The sequence below is a fragment of the Elephantulus edwardii genome, unplaced genomic scaffold (assembly GCF_000299155.1).
Source record: "Elephantulus edwardii isolate Elephantulus edwardi_28Jun2011 unplaced genomic scaffold, EleEdw1.0 scaffold00245, whole genome shotgun sequence".
In the NCBI taxonomy this organism is placed as follows: domain Eukaryota; kingdom Metazoa; phylum Chordata; class Mammalia; order Macroscelidea; family Macroscelididae; genus Elephantulus; species Elephantulus edwardii.
Genome location: NW_006399995.1, coordinates 881626 through 899801, shown reverse-complemented (window position 1 = coordinate 899801; position 18176 = coordinate 881626). Strand labels below are relative to the sequence as shown.

Here is an 18176-nt window from a genome sequence, read left to right as displayed (position 1 = left end):
AGGAACAGTCTCTTCTGGACACGTGCCCAAAGTATGTGAGACAGAGCTTGAAAAATCCTAGTCTCAAGGAGAAATTTGGTTTCACCCTCTCCAAGACAGACCTATGTTTTCTTGGTGGTCCACGGTATGTTCAAGACTCTACTCCACTACAACGCAAAGTCATTGATTCTTGCTCTGTCATCCTTAGTCACTGTCCAGTTCTCTGATGCATAGCAAGTAACTGTGAAGACTGTGAAGACTATGGCCTGGATTAGGTGCACATTAGTCTCTAAACTGACATTGCTGCTTTTCAGTATTCTGGAGAAGTCTCTCACAGCAAATTTTCCCAATGCAATTTATCTTTTTATTTCCTAGCTGCTGTTGCCAAGAGTGTTGATTGTGAGCCAAGCAAGCTGCTAATTGTTAACAACTTCAATCTCTTCTCCATCTATCATAGTTCTGCCAATTGGCCCAGTGGTGAGAACCTTTGTCTTCTTGATGGTGAGCTTCAATCCATACTGAAGACTACAGTTCTTGATCTTCAGTAGCAAGTGCTTCGGAAGTGCTCGGTTTCAGCAAGCAGGGTTGTGTCATCTGCATAACGTAGGTTGTTGAGTCATCCTCCAATTTTGATTCCTCCTCATACAACCCAGCTTCCCAAATGTTTTTTGCATATAGATTGAAAAGGTATGGAGCCAAGATGTATCCCTGATGCACTCCTTTCCTGATTTTGAACCATGCAGTGTTTCCCTGGTCTGTTTTGAGGTCTGCTTCCTGGTCCGAATACAGGTTTTGCATAAGCACAATCAAGTGCTCTGGGATCCCATTTTCCTGAAGTTTAGCCACAATTTGTTTTGATTCATACTGTCAAATGCCTTTGCATAGTTCATGAAACACAGACATTCCTCTGATACTATTTGCTTTCTGCCAAGATCCATCTGATACTGGCAATAATGTCTCTAGTGCCACGACCCACTGCTTCTTTTAAACCCAGCTTGTATTTTCTGTAGTTTTGCCAATGTATTGGTCCAGTTGAACCAAGACACTAGTTGTCAAAGTCTTTTCTTAGTAATACTGAGTAAATGTCTTTCATCTGCTCTTTTCTGTAGAATGCTTCTGTCAGCTACTATCATATATATATAATTTAAATTAAAACAGACTTGGAAGAAGGATTGGCCATGCACTTCTGAAATGACAGGCCTTCAAAAATCCTATGTACAACAGACTAGTAATAGTATTACTAGTATATTAGTATTATGATTGTTATGTGCCATTGAATTGCTTGCGACTCACAGCGACCATATGTACAACAGCCCTACATCATACATCCTGCTCTCATTATCCCAGTCACTGAATCAACCAATCCATCTTACTGAGTGTCTTCCTCTTCTGCAATGTCCCTCCAACCTCCCAAGCATGTCCCTCTCCAACAACTTGTACCGCCTTGCAACATATCCACAGTATGTCAGACAACGCCTTCAAGGAGCAGCTTGGTCTCACCCTCTCTAAGACAAACCTGTTTGTTCTCCTAGCAGTCCATTGTATATTCAATACTCTTCTCCAGCACCACAGCTCAAAAGCATCAATTTTCCTTCTATCATGCCTAGTCTGCTTTCTGACACATAGCAAGTAATTACAAAGACCATGACTTGAATCAGGCGCACCATATTCCCCAAACTAACATCGTAGCTCTTCAGTACTTTGGAGAGGTCTCTGACAGCAAACTTTCCCAATGCAATTCATCATTTAATTTCCTGGCTGCTGGTACCAAGAGTGTTGATTGAGAAGCCAAGCAAACTGAAGCTGTTAACAATCTCAATCTCTTCATCATCTATGGCAATGCTGCCCATCGCCCAGTGGTGACTCTTGAGTTTGAGTTTCAATCCATACTTAAGGTGCAGTCCTTGCAGCAAGCGCTTTATCTCCTTCTCACTTTCAGTAATTACTAATTAGTATAATAATATTATTATACAGTACACTTAGTAATACTAATCACAGCATCCTTCTTTCTTGTATTTAAATAGTATTAAAGTTACTTAGTCCTTTCACTCTCTACCCTAACTTAAAATTATAGGCAGAAAGCACTTAAAAAAATGCTGATAGTACAGATAGGTTCAAATTGTCTTCTTGTCAAACATTCTTCTAGGTGGTATAGCACTGATCTGTGCATTGCTGTACAGAGGTAACTCGTGGTTGCTGTGATGTTGAAGCCTGTGACAGTGATGTGCCAATCATGGTAATGGGCACCCATGGTGGACAGTGTTGGCTGGAGCTTCCCGACTAAATCAAGCCTGGAAGCAGGCGTGGCATCCACTTCCAAAATGGCTTGCCTCTGGAAACTCTATGTACAAACCGTGCTCAGGCTGTTCGTTCATAGGGTCGCTATGAGTCGTCTACGACTAGACGGCATTAAACAACAACAGTACAGATAAATGACCATGTGATTAACATTAGCTTTTAAATATGTATCAAATTGTAATCAACACTTTAAGCTAGCTCAGCTACCCCTCTGAGTACAACTCTTGCTATTAAATATAATTTATGATTATCGGGATGCTGGAGTTACTTATCTTGTGTTGCTAAGTAGCCCGGTACAGTCGTATGCACATTACAGAGGCCACAGTCCACAAATCGTTATTAAATGACTGAATATATGCTGTCATAGAAAAGTTATCCACAAAGTTGTATATGAAAGTGGTGAAAGAATCTAGGAAACCTTAATATAATGATTAAACTGCCTTCATGCTAAGCTTATAAAATTTTTAACAAAATCAGCAACATCACTCAATAGTGTTGACATTAACAGATATAGGAAAAAATCTGATGTGATCTCATTTGAACTGTTCAGAGGGAAAAAAATGACAGATTACCTATATGTTTACTACTCTGTATATTATTTTTATATACCAATCATATATAAATCAACACAAATTACAATTTTTTATTAAAACAGTAACACTAACACAACCGATAATCCACCTCATGAATAATCTACATATCATAAAAGCAGCTTACCACAGTACAATTGCACAAGCAACTTGTACATAGAAGCATTATATTTCTCACTGAAGCAATTCGAGATTCCTCATTGGTCTTATTTTTAAACAGTGTGATACTTTCTCCTGCACATTGCATCAGGGACTAGTAAGGAAAAAAAGAAAAAACCTAAGCTCCAGTTACAGTGTCTACTTTTTAAATATTTCAGGTAAGAAATAAAAGTTAAGTCTACATCTGGTTGTACTGTAAATTTAAAATTTATGATTAACCTAGGAAAATGATACCTTTTACATCCTGCTTATCCTGTAAACCTGAACTTTGACAAAGTGGGACACAGAGTCCAAAAAAAAGTTTCATGCTTAAAAGTTTACTTGAAAAGCAGCCTTAATCAACACTGGTTTAGGTAAAAACAAAAAAGCAAAATAAAAATCAAACTACATTTTTCAAAGTACAGATTAAAATCATTATTACTGTTTCTAGAATTCTACTGGGATATGATTTTAACTAGTATATTTATAGTTGCTTTAATATTTCAAGTCTTAAGGAAGGACTCCTCTCAAAACACCCAAAGAAAAGACAAAGTGTTGTACTCTATAAAATTCTATGCTTCACAAATAAAGATACCATTTATGCCAGGAATAAACTTCATATAAATTATTCAAAACTTCATTAGCATAATTCGTTTACCTTGGCTTTTTGGAATAATTCTGATTTAAATGCTTCCTCTTCGGCTATCACGCCCATGTAACAATAGCAGCCAAGAACACCTACCAAGAGACTCGAACACCGGACAAGAATTTCTGAATTTGTAGTCTGACAGTAAGCCATAAATTTAAAAAAAAAAAAAAAGGAAAAGTATATATTTTTTTTTCACAAAAAAATTATTGGATATACTCTAAATATCTATATATGTTAGTAAACAAATGTTCAGGTAAGGTGTTATTATCAGCCTATTATCAATTATCTCTAAAACATCAAACATTTAAAAAATCACTGAAAAGTATGACAGCAAGGCTTCTCAGGAAAAAGAAGAAATATCTATTATTGTCCAAATCAGACATCTCCTCTTAAGTAGAATGTATGCTATATACAGTAGGCTCTTCAAGAACTGATAGAGGGAGGGTTGGAAAGAACTGACATGCAAATAAGTGTCTCTATATTCCTAACCATCAGTAGAAACTGGATTTATAGAAAAGGATATTACCGTAATAATTTTGAGTTCTTGAAGGAAAGAACCTTGATTTATCTAGTTTTTCAAGCACCTAGATGAGCACAAAGCATTTTTGCTGGTTATGTTTATGCAATTTCATTTAACTACGTAAGATTTTGCAGAGGTTATAAATAACAATACTATTTTTAATTTTTTCTGGTCTTATATTGTAGGGAACTCTGGTGGCTTAGTGGTAAGGAACTGCACTGCCAGTGCTAAGGTAAGCAGTTCAAATCCACAAGCTGCTCCATGGAAGAAATATGGACAATCTTCTCCGAACAGCTGGCCGTATACATCATCAACCCAGTGGTCTGATGATCTACTTCTAAAAACCAGTCAGTAGTTCAAGCTCTCCACCGACACACATGGGACCACTGTGAGCTGGAATCAACAAGATGGCCTCTCGCAATCTGGTGAGAATGCATAATGGATGCAAAAACCTAAATTCAAATATTAACTACTGTGAAAGTTGTAGAGACGGCAAATCTGACTAAAATTAACAACAATTTTGGCATGTGGGTGATCTGAACATAAAAATAAGTAGAAACATACTCTATGTCAACAGAAATTGGTTATTTTTGGCAATAGACTAACAGAGAACTTAAGATTTTATAAGGAAAAGTTACTAGATAATCTCTTTTAAAATGGAGCGCTGCTAGTTGATGTATTTCCTTTATTCATCACCCTCCCCTTTTTTAAGTAACACCTAATCTGCAGTCAGTAACCTTTCCAAATTACTAAGGCGTAATGATGTCAGTTTGTGGACTAAAGTGTGTCTGATTCAGGCAATAGGCTTTTCAATTTCTAGCTATTCATCCAAGAGCTGGGCAATGAATAAGGATGACAGAAAAAGAACTGATACCTTTGAGCTATGGTGTTGGAGAAGAGCACTGAACGTCCCATGGACAGCCAAGAGAATGAACAGATATATCTTGGAGATGGTGCAGCAGGAGTGTCTTTTGGCAAGAATGATGAGGCTTCACCTCATACACTTTGGACATGTTGTTAGGAGGTGCTATTACTTGGAGAGGGACATGATGTTGCGAAGGACAGAAAGCTGACAAAGAGGAGGAAGAACCTCAACCATGTAGATTGACACAGTGACGGCTGAAATGGGCTCTTGTGTGTCAGGAAGTATGAGGATGGCGGACAGAACTAGGTTCAGATCTTTTGTTAATAGGGTCACTATGATACATACGTGACTCAATGGCACCTAACAACAACAAAAAGCTAAGTAGGTCAGTATAAATAACACCTTTTCCTACCATTGCACCAACTGTTCTTTTTCATCATATTCAAAGTATTTACTATTCCCCATTAAACCACCCAAGGTGATCTCCTAAATACAAGGAATTCTACTTTGTTGTCTCCCAGATTCCGGGTACAAAGGAATAAATCCATTATTCTTCATTCTTGAGATTTTTATTGTTCACAGTCACGAATTCTCATATTCTTTTGTACTGCTGTTTCCCCAATTAACTGCCCAAATAGGTTTTGGTATTTAAAAAAAAAAATCTCACCTCAGGTGAGTAACTATTAAGAAGTTGTTCTGATAATGCCAGAAGGTAGCGATCCAGTGATTCCTTGAGATTTGGGTGGACAGAAAACCCAGTACAGGGCTGGTACTTTTCTGCAGAACATTCTTTTACACTGGTTAAAAAGTCCATCTTGTCAAATGTTGTCTGAAGAAACAGTTCTTCCACTTCTGAGAATGAAGGTTCTTCTTTACCTTTATGGTATTGCTCACTTGGAGAAAAGTGAGATCATTAATTTGCAATCAAATTGTCTAACACATGTATTAGTAATATAAATGAAACCAGAACACCTGCCTTATTCAAAAACTGCTTAACAAGTAGCAGATTGTTCCTATAAATATGCCTCTCCTCTGAACTTTGATATTGACTTGTATCACATTTCGTTATACACTAGCAAATTTGAAGAGTAGAAGGGCAAAAGAAAAAGAAGGTTATATTTTATTTCTCCAAAATAAAGGATATTTTTCATTGTATGCTCTTATGTGAATCTAAACCAATGATTGGTGAAGTCAACCAGTTACTAAACAGAAGTCTTTAGAATCAATACAAAAGATTTCATATTTACTTTTTGTTTTCCTTATCCTTAATTAAGTTTTTAAGGCTCAGGAGCAGACAAATTTAACTTGACATATAAAAATTACTAGTAATATCTTAATAAATTTTCTTTACATAGTTTTATGTTCATTTCCCATCATAACCACTCAATTTCTTCCACTGACAAATGCCACAGGTTATAATATACAGCACTAAAAAAGACAGCACCCCAGATTAAAAATTATAAAACAGAGATAACAATCTCTGAATTAAAATGGTTTTAAATTTCCAGCTGTGACTGTGAAAAGCTAAATAATCCAGGGCTTAATTATTAAGCTGCAACTATGATGCTGATAACGGTACCATTTTTAAAAATTAAAGCTCAATGTTAGAAATAACAAACAACTCTACTGCAAAACATACCATTCTCGCACACTCTGGAAAAAATTCATTGCAGCTTTACAGTTTTTCATAGTTAGACTCACAAGAATTTTCTCCACGGACAGATGAGGAAACTTACTACAGAGTAAAATAGAAAGAGTGACTTGAAACATCAAAAGTCATTTAAAGAATTCTTTAAACTTAAATGTGCAAACTTGCTATATATAAATGGATCTCTAAAATATAACACAGGGAGTTCAAGTAGCTTAGTGATAAGGAGTTGCACTGCTGATCCAAAGTCACACAGTTCAAACACATGAATTACTCCAAAAAATGGGCAATCTCCTCCTGTTTGATTAACTGGCTTTGAAAACTCATTAGAGGGTTAACTATGAGTTGGTTCCTATTCAACAGTACATAACAACATGCAATATAAATCCTAAATTAAAACTCTGTTCACTTGTACTGCATTTCTTAAAAACTGACATGAGAACTTACAAAAGTACAAACTCTATGTTATTAATATTCCCAACACTGGAAACAGATACCAAGTTCATTTTTTCCCAAAAGATCATCTCCAAAATAAGCAGATTAAAGTGAAAGCAATAGAATCCAGGTCTTTATGCAATCATATAGTTCAAATTACCACTTAGAAATTTCTACCCATTGGAAAGATTAAATATGGGTAAGTGGCACTTGCAGTCCTGGTGTTTATTTACGTTCAATTTGTTTACTCAACCTATCGATTTAACGTATCTCACCTATAAGATACTCTGTTGTCAAAGATTTAGATTCTCATTAGTCAGGTATGTTCAGATGGATGTATTCACAAAAAACCACAGAGAAATATACTTAGTGCTTAAAGAATAAAATACATTTTCTTCATACATGTCGTCATTCTCATTGTCTAGACAGAGAACAAACACAAAGGACAAAAGAGCCAGAAGCAAAGACATAGTGTCACATTCAAATTGGAACTGACTCATAGTTGACCCTACAAAAGGTTTTCAAAGGCTTTAAATCACACGGGAGACTGCCCATCTTTCTCCCACAGAGCAGCTAGTGGATTTGAACTTCATGCCTTAGGGTTTGTCAGCCCAACTTCTTCCCATTAGACCACCAATGTTCCCTACAAAGAAACAGAACACTGTAAAACTAAAAAAGAATGCTGATTACTTAGGTCTAGTACTGGGAAAGGAGCCATGGTGGTACATCAGTAAAGAGCTACGCTTCTACACAAAAGTTTCACAGTTTGAACCTGCTCAGCTGCTCTGTGGGAACAAGATTTGGTGATCTGCTTCTGTACAATTTCTAGCTGGGGTGGCTACCTCCGTCAAATAGCTTCTACAAGGTGAAAATCGACTTAAGGACAAGTAATAATAAGCAGCAGGTCTAGGAAACTCTACGTTGTAACTGTGAAATAAAGCCACCTGCTATCAATAAGTAGAGGAAGCAGCCTTACAGAATCAAACCAAAACTAAGGAAATAGTCGCACGTAAGGTACTGAAATTACCTGTGAAGAATTGGAGCAAGCTCTGCACTATCTTCAAATTCATCCTCTAACTGGCAGAATAAGAGCCATTTCATGATTAATTCCCTTAAAGAAAAACTTCTGTTCATTTCACATATATTCTGCTCTATTTCTGTTGTTGCTGCTTCTGGAAGCACACACATGGTCACTGCCACTGTCAAACAGCATACCACAGGACTGCAAAAATTAAAAGAACAAGCACTGGTAAAATTCAAGGTCTTTGGGAGACAGAAACCCTACCTATTTGCCACAGTGTGTTTTAAGCTTCAGGCAGTGCCTGGCACATGGGAAGCATGCAGGAAACTTTTGTTGAGAAGATGAACACACACATTGTAAACAGTATGGTTATATTTGAGAAGATTATTGCTTTTAAACCAACTCTTATCATAATAACAATACCAGGATGGGGGAGAAGTATATGAATTCCAACCAACTGTCAATGATAGATCAAAGAAATTCAAGCTCTAATTCTTTAAAATTGATCTTTAGACTGAATGATTGCAGTATTATGGGCAAAACAACAAAAGCTCTAAAATGAAACATACTTTTAATATAACAAAATATAATAAAATCAGAGAAGTGTGTTTGAGAATGTGTGTGTGTGTGAGAGAGAGAGAGAGAGACACACACACACAGAGTGTGTGTGTTTAAAATGTGATACATTACACATTCAACTTACCATGAAGGTCTACAGGCTGACCCAGTAAATAACTTCCAGAATTCTCTATCAATCTCAACTAAATTGCCTTGAATCATGGCTGCCAATAAGCCAAAGTTTTCAGCCTGTATTTGTTCAGAACTTATACCACGAAAGGTAATAGACCAAATTTTAATCCAAAGTTTCCATAAATCTGCCTTTTGTGAGCTTTCTAGGTTTGACTTCTTGCCTTGACACAATGCTACTTCCATAAGGCACCGTAACACATATGGTGTGCGTTCACCACGTCGCTGCTGAGGTAGAAGCTGGGACAGTATTATCAGTAATGGAGATAGCTCACAATTGGGTAAACTTGTAGGATACTTAGATATTAACTGAGTTGTAATCTGTAACCTAAAGAGGAAAGAAAAACCAAAATATTTAAAACCATTTAATCCTGTTTCAAACTAAAAAAATAAGGGGGGAGGGTAAATCAAGAAACATATAGACAATAATTCATTAATTCATTAAATTTTAAAAAGAAACATGTAGACATAGTATCCTTACAATATTCTAAATAGAGCATCCTGATCACCATTTTCTGTTTTCGCCATCAACCGCTACAAAGTCGGTTCTGAATCACAGGTACAACAGAACACACTGGCCAGACCTGCACCAGTCATCTTCACAAACTGAAGTCCCTGCATCAATCCACCTTTTAAGCATCTTCTACTTTGTCATTGAAGCTTATCCAGCATGATGCCCATCTCCTGGCCTAGTCCCTCCTAAAATGCTCCATGTCATTGCTGTTGTTAGGTGTGTCGTTGTTAGGTGTTGTCGGTTCCATTCAAAGCACTTTCTAAAGAAATCCTGCCTGATCTTACACGATCCTCACAATTTCTGCAGTGCTCAGGCTCACCCTTGTAGTCACTGTGTGTCAGTCCATTTTGTTGGGGATCTTCTCTCCATTTTTCCAAGGATGAGGCCTTTCTCCAGGGAATGGCCTCTCCTTATAACATGTCCAAAATAAATGAAATAAATTCTCACCATTCTCACCTTCTTCGGCTGCACTTCTTCTAAGATATGGATGTTCAACATTCTTTACCAATGCCATAATCCAAAGGCATCAATTCTTTTTTGGTCTTCTTTATTCATTCACTGTCCAACTTTCGCATGCTTATGAAACAAGTGAAAATACCATGCCTTAGGCTTAACTTAAAGTTACAGCCTAGCTCATAAGCACTTTAAAGAAGTATTAGGCAGCATATATGCCTGATGGGATACATTAATTGATTTCTTTACAACTTCGACAGATGTTGATTGTAGATCCAAGTAACATGAAATATTTGACAATGCCAATCCTGATTTTGTCTATGGACCCAATTGTGTGAATTTTTTATTTAGGTTGAGATGGAATCCACACTGAAAGCTATGGTCTTTGATCTTTGTTAGTAAGGGCTTCAAGTCCTTTTCACATTCTAGAAGCATGGCTGTGTCATCCACGTCACAGACTGCTGTGATATGCAGTCTTTCTCCAATCCTGGTACTACATTCCTCTTCACACAGTCCAACTTCTCTGATTATTTCTTCCTATGGCAATACAGAGCCACTGTTGTTGACTCTATCGTTGTTAGGTGTCAATGAATCAGCTATGACTCATTGTGACCATATGAGTAACAGATGCAAACCTTGCCCTAAATGGTTCTTAATAGTTACCAAACTCTATTTCTGCAGATGTGAGTAAAACTAGCTTTTTTGCTAGGTGGGTAAGCTATTTTATTTAGACAAAACTACTTTTTTTTTCTTTTCATACACTTTATTTTCTGCTTAAAAAAATTAGAAAAAGATTTACAAAAAAGAAAATTCTTTCAAGAGGTGAAGCCATGGGAAGCAATATGCGGGGCAGCAGCCGGTGGCCCGACTCATTCTTTATCGGTTCCAACACTTTACTTGGATCTCTGCCTCATCTTTCTTCTCTTTCGCTTCAGCCTTCGCATCCGCTTCTTCCGCCACTTCCGCCTCATGATTCCGCGCGCCTCGAAGAGTACCCGGCAGTCGGCAGTCAAGCAACCCGACACGAGTCAGCAGCAACTTACAGCTTGCAGCAGCCAGATTAGACAAAACTATTGAAGAATAATTCATTAGCAACATAATACTTTGGAGTTCTCTCCCACTTCTCTTCAGGTATGGGTATTGTTCCTCTAAAAGAAAAGAATAAGCAAACTCTTGTTTTCCATGATATTAACTAAGTTAATTAACAAAATATTTGTTTTGAGTTGTGTAGAATTTTTGCAATTCAAGAATAGGAACCAGGAGCTCTGGTGGCCTAGTGGGAAAAAACTGTGTTACAATCGTGAAGGTGCATAGTTCGAATCCACCAGATGCTCCACTGGAGAAGGAAGGGCAATCTCCTCCTGTGCCAGCTGGATCTGACTCAATGGTACACAACAAAGAGGGGGGGAAAAGGGAAAACAATCAAGAATAGGAACCTTACCTTATTCATCTCTATTTTCCTAATGCTGTGCACAAAACAATACTGAATAAGTAACTCTTGAATGAATAGGCAAACCTAAAGAATCTGAACTAGGCATACTTAAATCAATAAACAAACATGACCTTAAATAAAAACTATCTTCATTAATACTAGTGTATTAATCATATTTAAGCATTCCATCAACCTAGTAAAAGGCAAAATGACGTGGAACATAAAAGCTTAATTATAATTAACATCTTATCTTTAGGTAAAATGCTAACTATTATAGTTTTTGTTTTCTTTCTGTAAGCAGGCTCAAATGACAACCTAATATTTTGTGAATCCACAAAAGGATTTTACATACGAAACTAAAATATAAACAATAATAACTTTTGATCATAGTACAAAGCCAAAATTATTCTTTTTTTTTTTAGTTTTGTTTTCTTTCTTTTTTTTTTTTTAATTTTTTATTTTTGTGTGAGTGTACCGTCAAATCAGATCTGACTGGTACAGGAAGAGACTGTTCCTCCTTTTCCCGGCAGAGCATCTGGTGGATTCGAACCGTGTGCCTCTGGGATTGTAGTTGCAGCTCCTTGCCACTAGGCCACCAGAGCTCCCCAAACCAAAATTATTCTGTGATTCCTGAAGGCAGTCTTTAAAACCTTCCAAACCTATTTTATTGACGGATGCCAGAGATCTGATTTAAGGTGTACAATTTAGTGATTTCCTTGAAGCAGACATCACTGATTAGTTACAGTCATTCTTTCTTCCTGATGATGACAATAAGCTTAGGAGGTGGGTGGGCCTTGTCTCCTGCACCAGAATCTGCGTCATGATGGTCACAGTATTTTCCGGCAATGTAATTCCCTTTGAGAATTATTGGTGTAGGAGTAGACAAATTACCTTCTTCTGGCCTCTGAGATAACAGGGATCTTCTGAAGATCTTCTGAGAAGAGTTAAGTGAGATTAAAATGACTAAATAACTCTTAACAGTCAAATTAAAGAATCTGAAATTGACACCTTCACCTACAAAAATAAATACAATCTTAAATAAAAGCTATGGACCTCTCCAAAGTACTGAAGAGCAATGGTGTCTCTCTGGAGACTAAGGTGCGCCTGATACAGGCCATGGTCTTCGCAATCACTTGTTATGCATCAGAGAGTTGGACAATGACCAAGGAGGATAGAAGGAGAATTGATGCCTTTGAGCTGTGGTGCTGGAGAAGAGTATTGAGAGTACCATGGACTGCTAGGAAAACAAACAGATTTGTCCTGGAAAGGGTTAAGCCGGGTGGCTCCTTGGAGGCAAGGATTCTGAGGCTCTGTCTAGCATACTTTGGACATGTGAGGAGAGACCGGTCCTTAGAGAGGGACATCATGCTTGGGCGAGTGGAGGGACAGCGCAGGAGAGGAAGGCCCTCTATGAGGTGGATTGATTCAGTGACTGGGATAATTGGGATGGGAGTGTCAGAGACAGCGCGATTGGCACAGGACAGAGCCGAGTTTAGGGCTGTTGTACATAGGGTCGCTATGAGTCGCAGGCGACTCGACGGCACATAACAACAACATGTTAACATATTACTCAATTATATTTAAACATTTCTTTAACCCAAGAGAAAGCAAAAGGCAAGGAACATGGATGAGAAAAAAAAGAAAATTACCAAGGCACCAGATCAAAATCATCCTGTGATTTTTGAAGATGATCTTTAATTATTTCCCAGCCTAATTCTATTTTCCTCTTTTTGCAAGGTACACTGCCATTGCTGAAGTCTCTTTGTGTGATAGCGTAAGACTGAGAAATCTCCAAAGATCTGGTACTTTCATTAAAAAGCTGTAAAACAGTAAAAGGAAAAGCATTTTTCATTGATATTATTTTCCAACAGCTCATCTAGAAAACAATTTCCTCCACAAATGAAGTCATAGAGAGTCATACAGTAAGAGATTAAAAAATATATAAAAATGTGAAAATATAATTGTCTAAGGAAAAAACATTAAAACAAATATAAAGGCTCTTTATAAAAACAGATATATATTACCACAAAATATATCAATTTTAGTTCCTAGAAAATTTTATTAAAAATCATTAACATATAAAACCAAAGAAAATTTACTTTTTCAAAGAGACTAAATCTTCAATTTACCACTAAGAAAATATTTGACAAAATGAAATCATTACTTGGGATGATAACTTAATCTCTGTGGGAAAATATTCTATCATAAAATATTTGGTCACAGGGGAGCTCTGGTGGCCTAGTGGTAAGGAGCTGCAACTACAATCCCAGAGGTGCACGGTTCAAATCCACCAGATGCTCTGCCGGGGAAGGAGGGACGATCTCCTCCTGTACTAGTCAGATCTGATTTGACGGTACACTCACACAAAAATAATAAAATAAAATAAAAATTAAAAAAAAATATTTGGTCACCAACTCATGAAATGAACAAACAAAATATATTTATATAATAGAATATTATTTAATCACAAATTAAATAAAGTACCGATTGGACAATGAGTAAGGATGACAGAAGGAGGATTTTGAGTTGTGGTGCTAGAGAAGTGTACTGAACATTCCATGAACTACCAAGAGAACAAACAGGTCTGTCCTGGAGACGGTGAAACCAAGCTGTTCCTTGGAGGCAAGGATTTTAAGGCAAAGAATTTTAAGTTCCGTTTCAAATACTTTGGGCATGTTGCCAGGAGGGACCAGTACTTGGAGAAGGAAATCATGCCTGGAAGGGTGTAGGGATAATGCAGGAGAGAAAGACCCTGGATGAGATAGATCTGACACAGTCAATTAGGGTAATAAGGGTAGATGTGTCGGAGATAGTGAGCCTGGCTCAGGACAGGGCAGTGTTCAGAGCTATTGCACAGTGTTGCTATGAGTTGTAGGTGACTCAAGGTCACATAACAATAGCACATGGTACAACCTAAGTTTACCTTAAAAATATGCTAAGTGAAAGAAACTAGGCCTAAAATCACACAAATTCTACCCTACAACATCGTAAAAACACTAAGTCATTGAATGACACATTTTTAAATGGTAAATTTTGATAAATTATTTCGTCATATTTAAGAAAAAGGTAGCTTAGTAAGGGTCATATTTCTTATACATCATCTTGGAAGGATGCATATGCTCATCATTTAGTGTGCATGATCCTTATCCATAAAAGAATTACATTTTAAGTTAAACTGGTAATTCCAGCTATTTATGATCATTTTAAAGATAAATTTACCTGTATCAAGTTTAACTACACAAATTTTTTATGAGAACACAGATTTTGGCCAATAATAGGAAAAGTTTAGAAAGGAGTTTCAAACTTGACAACAGACACACCAAGGGGATTAAAATAAAAGAAAGCACAAAGACTTAGAATACCTGGTGACAAATATCCGCCATCAACTCAATCAAGTTCTCCTTAACCGCAATATTGCGTGATCCTGAAGAGTATTTTCCTCTACTTCCTATATGACTTATCTCATTCACTAGCAGATCATATAAATTGTATAAGATACTTTGCCATTTTGTTGATTCATAAGCACCTGTAATCCAAAAATTAAAGTTTAATCTACATTTATATATCTATGTATATATCTATTCAAGGGCTAATGACTCGAAGGCAATCAACAATCTCATGAAATTATTCAGCTATTAAATTGGAAACATTAGAGAAATCTACTAGTGTTAACTTCCATTCCACATTCAAATAGCGGAACTTGTTATAAAGTTCTATATTCTAATCTAAAACCTTTCTCTAATCTCTTCTCTGCCTTGAGGCAGGCAGAATCACTTTCACATGAGGACCTAATTCTCCATGTCTTTTTACATGTAATTGAAAAACACTAACAGTTCTTTCAACTAATGTACAAATGGCAATTATTTACACTTGCTATTCCAGTCCTTTTTCCAGTAAACTTAAATATCTTTAAATTAAAATATCTAATCTACACAATGCGGTAAACATACTCCACCTGTGGTCTGACCACGGTAATAATGGAACTACTATTTACCACAAAAGGGGTTTATTAATGTAGCTTAAAAGTTTTGTAGGTAGCTGCATCATCTTGTCACCTTCGATTTATTAAAATATGCAGTTAACTAAAATTTTAATATTTCATATGACCTCCTACGAAAGAGCTCTTTAACCTTCACTGTGATGAGAGGTACATGTGAGATGAAAAATATGCAAAATTACCACTACTATCAGTGTTTCAGTTGCATTAGTTTCATGGATTACAAATACATCTGACTATGTGCTAGGAGACCACAAAACACACAAAAAACAACTGATGAAAAGTGGTTGTGAGCCTTTTTTGCTGCTACTGTCATTGTCTGAGCTGCGATTAAGAAATGTGGCAAAGCTTCTTATTTATTTTTTAGAAAGACTATTAAGCTAGGCATGACGAATCAATTCAAAGGTTAGGAAGAGACCTATGTGACTGCTGATTGAGCATCTAGGCATATAGTCACCCCTAATCCTAGCCATTAAAATTCCTATCTATGGCACAGTGCTACGTCATTCCCGCAATACTCTTAGTGAAAGACAAATATAGAGGAAATTGAGAAAAGACAAGCCATTCATTTCTGGCTGTTTTCCAAGTATACAGGAATCAGGATAACTAAGAAATATGAGGCAGTAATTTCCCCTTCCACCTAACATTCTATAAAAATAATCTGACTTTTTCTTACTTAGGATCTGAACAATCAGATTACATTTATCAATTTTATCTCCTAATATAATCAATATGTAGATTAAAAGGATTCCATTTTCTAGAAATTCCTCTGTCCTTTTAATCTGTGTCACACTTCCTGGTACCTAATAACTGCTGCATAATTAATCAGGTCATATTTGAGGGCATAATGTATCTTATTTGTCTATATTCCTCAAAATGCCTACCACTACTAAACAAAGGTTAACACATGATATTCAGTAACACAGATTTATATTCTAAATATCTGTGAAAAACATTCCTTATGACTAAATATGATCATCAAGCTAATCCACAAAAATGTCTTATTTTCTTATAAATTACTGATGTCATAATTCATCTATGTGATAATGTTGTTACATACGATCAAGTTAGAGTCGACTGACAGCTGACTATCCAGAGGGTTTTCAGAGGCAGTAAAAGACATAGGAGGATACTGCTCGTCTTTCTCTTGTGGCTCTGCTGGCATATTCAAACAGTGTGCCTTTGGACTGGCAGCACAACTCGCTCCATTAATCCATCAGAGCTCACTTAGGTTACAACATAAAGAGGAACACTGTGAAATTCAAAGTAATCAAAACTTCCTACATACCTTTTTCTTGGGTTTTGGCCCCCTTTGGATGATGGATATAAATCTGTAGTTGAAATAATTCAATAATTACTTCTTTTAAGGGATCATTGAGTCTATGTTGAGTCCAAATATAAAGCAAAGTAGGAAGAATTTCATCTCCTAACTGACACACTCGAATCCGGAAGTTGACAGACAAAATCCTCAGGAAGATAGTAAGTGCTGCTAAGATATGATTTAGACCTGCTGAGCTCTTTTCTTGTCTGTGATAGAAAACAAATTCAACTTGGTGAACAGGGGAATCAAAATTGCACTTACTGGTGACAGTTATGAAATTACAAGCTGAAAGAAAGGCGTAATTTAATTTTTCGGTTCCAAAAGCCTTAGTTTCAATAACTACTGAGAAAAAAAATCACAGCAGGATTACACACTTATTAAAAGGATAAGTTATATTTAGTGCTAAAAGCTAACTCTTACCAGCTCTTCCCAATACTTAAAACACTCTAAAAAATATAAAACTAATACATTATAAATTGAGTTAACACCATATAAACTTAAAACACGCATTTCCACACCCCCCCAGAATATATCCTTATTAAAGGAATGCATTCTTAATGGATTCATTACATTTATCCACAAAATAATAAAAATTAAACACTTCAGTTTTTTTGTGAATAGAAGTGTTAGACTAAGTTCCAATTTTAAAACATCATTTGATATCCTACATGTTGAATGTTCTTGAATTGTTGGAATTCATTGGCCTAGTCTCTGGGAATTCACTTCTTCAATGGTAATGCTTTAAAGGTTACTATTTTTAAATCATTGAATTTAAAACAGTCTTACAAGGAGCCCAAATGAATTTTTTTCACACAACATCAAACAAAAAGAATAAATTACCTTGCACACTGAATAGCCTTTGGGAAAAAATCTAAACATTGAGAATTTAATCCATCAGTTTGTGAGCAGAATCCTTTGGTTACAGCATAAATTATTCTGGCCACTAACACTCTATTAATGTCTTGTGAAGGTCTCAGATACAGTCTGAAGTACACAGACAACAATTCTGAAAAGAGAACAAAAATGTGTAATTAGTATAAAAAACAATTAGTTTATAAAACTCAAAATTCACTTAAATGTTTCCTAATCCTGCAGTCATGCTTTCCCCTGTGGGAGGGGGCGGGGGGGAGGAGGAAATCTTTCCTAATCCTATACAAAAAATTTTAAAATTGCCCAAATTCAATTGACATTTAGCTCAGAACAGTAAACTACATCAGTATTTTATGTGAATCACTTTTCAGAAAGGAATAACTACAGGCAGCAGAGTATGAGACTATCAGGTTATAAGACAGGTTCCAGATAAAACTGTTTAACTTCCCTAGGCCTGTATTCCTTTATAGTTTGAAATCTACCCAACAAAACTTGGGGTGCATAGTATATACTTTTAGCTGCTGAGTCTGTTTTTCTCAATGCTGTTTAATAATTAGTAAGTGTCAAAAACTGTGAGAGTAAAAATATACCAAGCAAATGGCAACCAGAAAAAAGCAGGAGTAGCCATATTACTCTCTGATAAAATAAATATCAATGTAAAAACCATCACGGAAGATAAGGAAGGTCACTACATAATGC

General features: G+C 36.3%; 1 protein-coding gene across 1 annotated transcript in view; it reads right to left on the bottom strand.

Annotated features, from left to right (window-relative positions):
• Nucleotides 1-18176, bottom strand: part of ATM (ataxia telangiectasia mutated) — a 159606-nt gene that overhangs the window by 108839 nt on the left and 32591 nt on the right. Inside the window, exons 5-14 of the mRNA XM_006899046.1 lie at nucleotides 17448-17613; nucleotides 16575-16813; nucleotides 14652-14815; nucleotides 12939-13108; nucleotides 8847-9218; nucleotides 8150-8344; nucleotides 6679-6774; nucleotides 5707-5932; nucleotides 3664-3789; nucleotides 2995-3120 (exon numbers count right to left, since the gene is read on the bottom strand). Of these exons, the coding sequence (XP_006899108.1) occupies nucleotides 2995-3120; nucleotides 3664-3789; nucleotides 5707-5932; nucleotides 6679-6774; nucleotides 8150-8344; nucleotides 8847-9218; nucleotides 12939-13108; nucleotides 14652-14815; nucleotides 16575-16813; nucleotides 17448-17613 (1880 nt within the window). The remainder of the gene's footprint in view (nucleotides 1-2994; nucleotides 3121-3663; nucleotides 3790-5706; nucleotides 5933-6678; nucleotides 6775-8149; nucleotides 8345-8846; nucleotides 9219-12938; nucleotides 13109-14651; nucleotides 14816-16574; nucleotides 16814-17447; nucleotides 17614-18176) is intronic.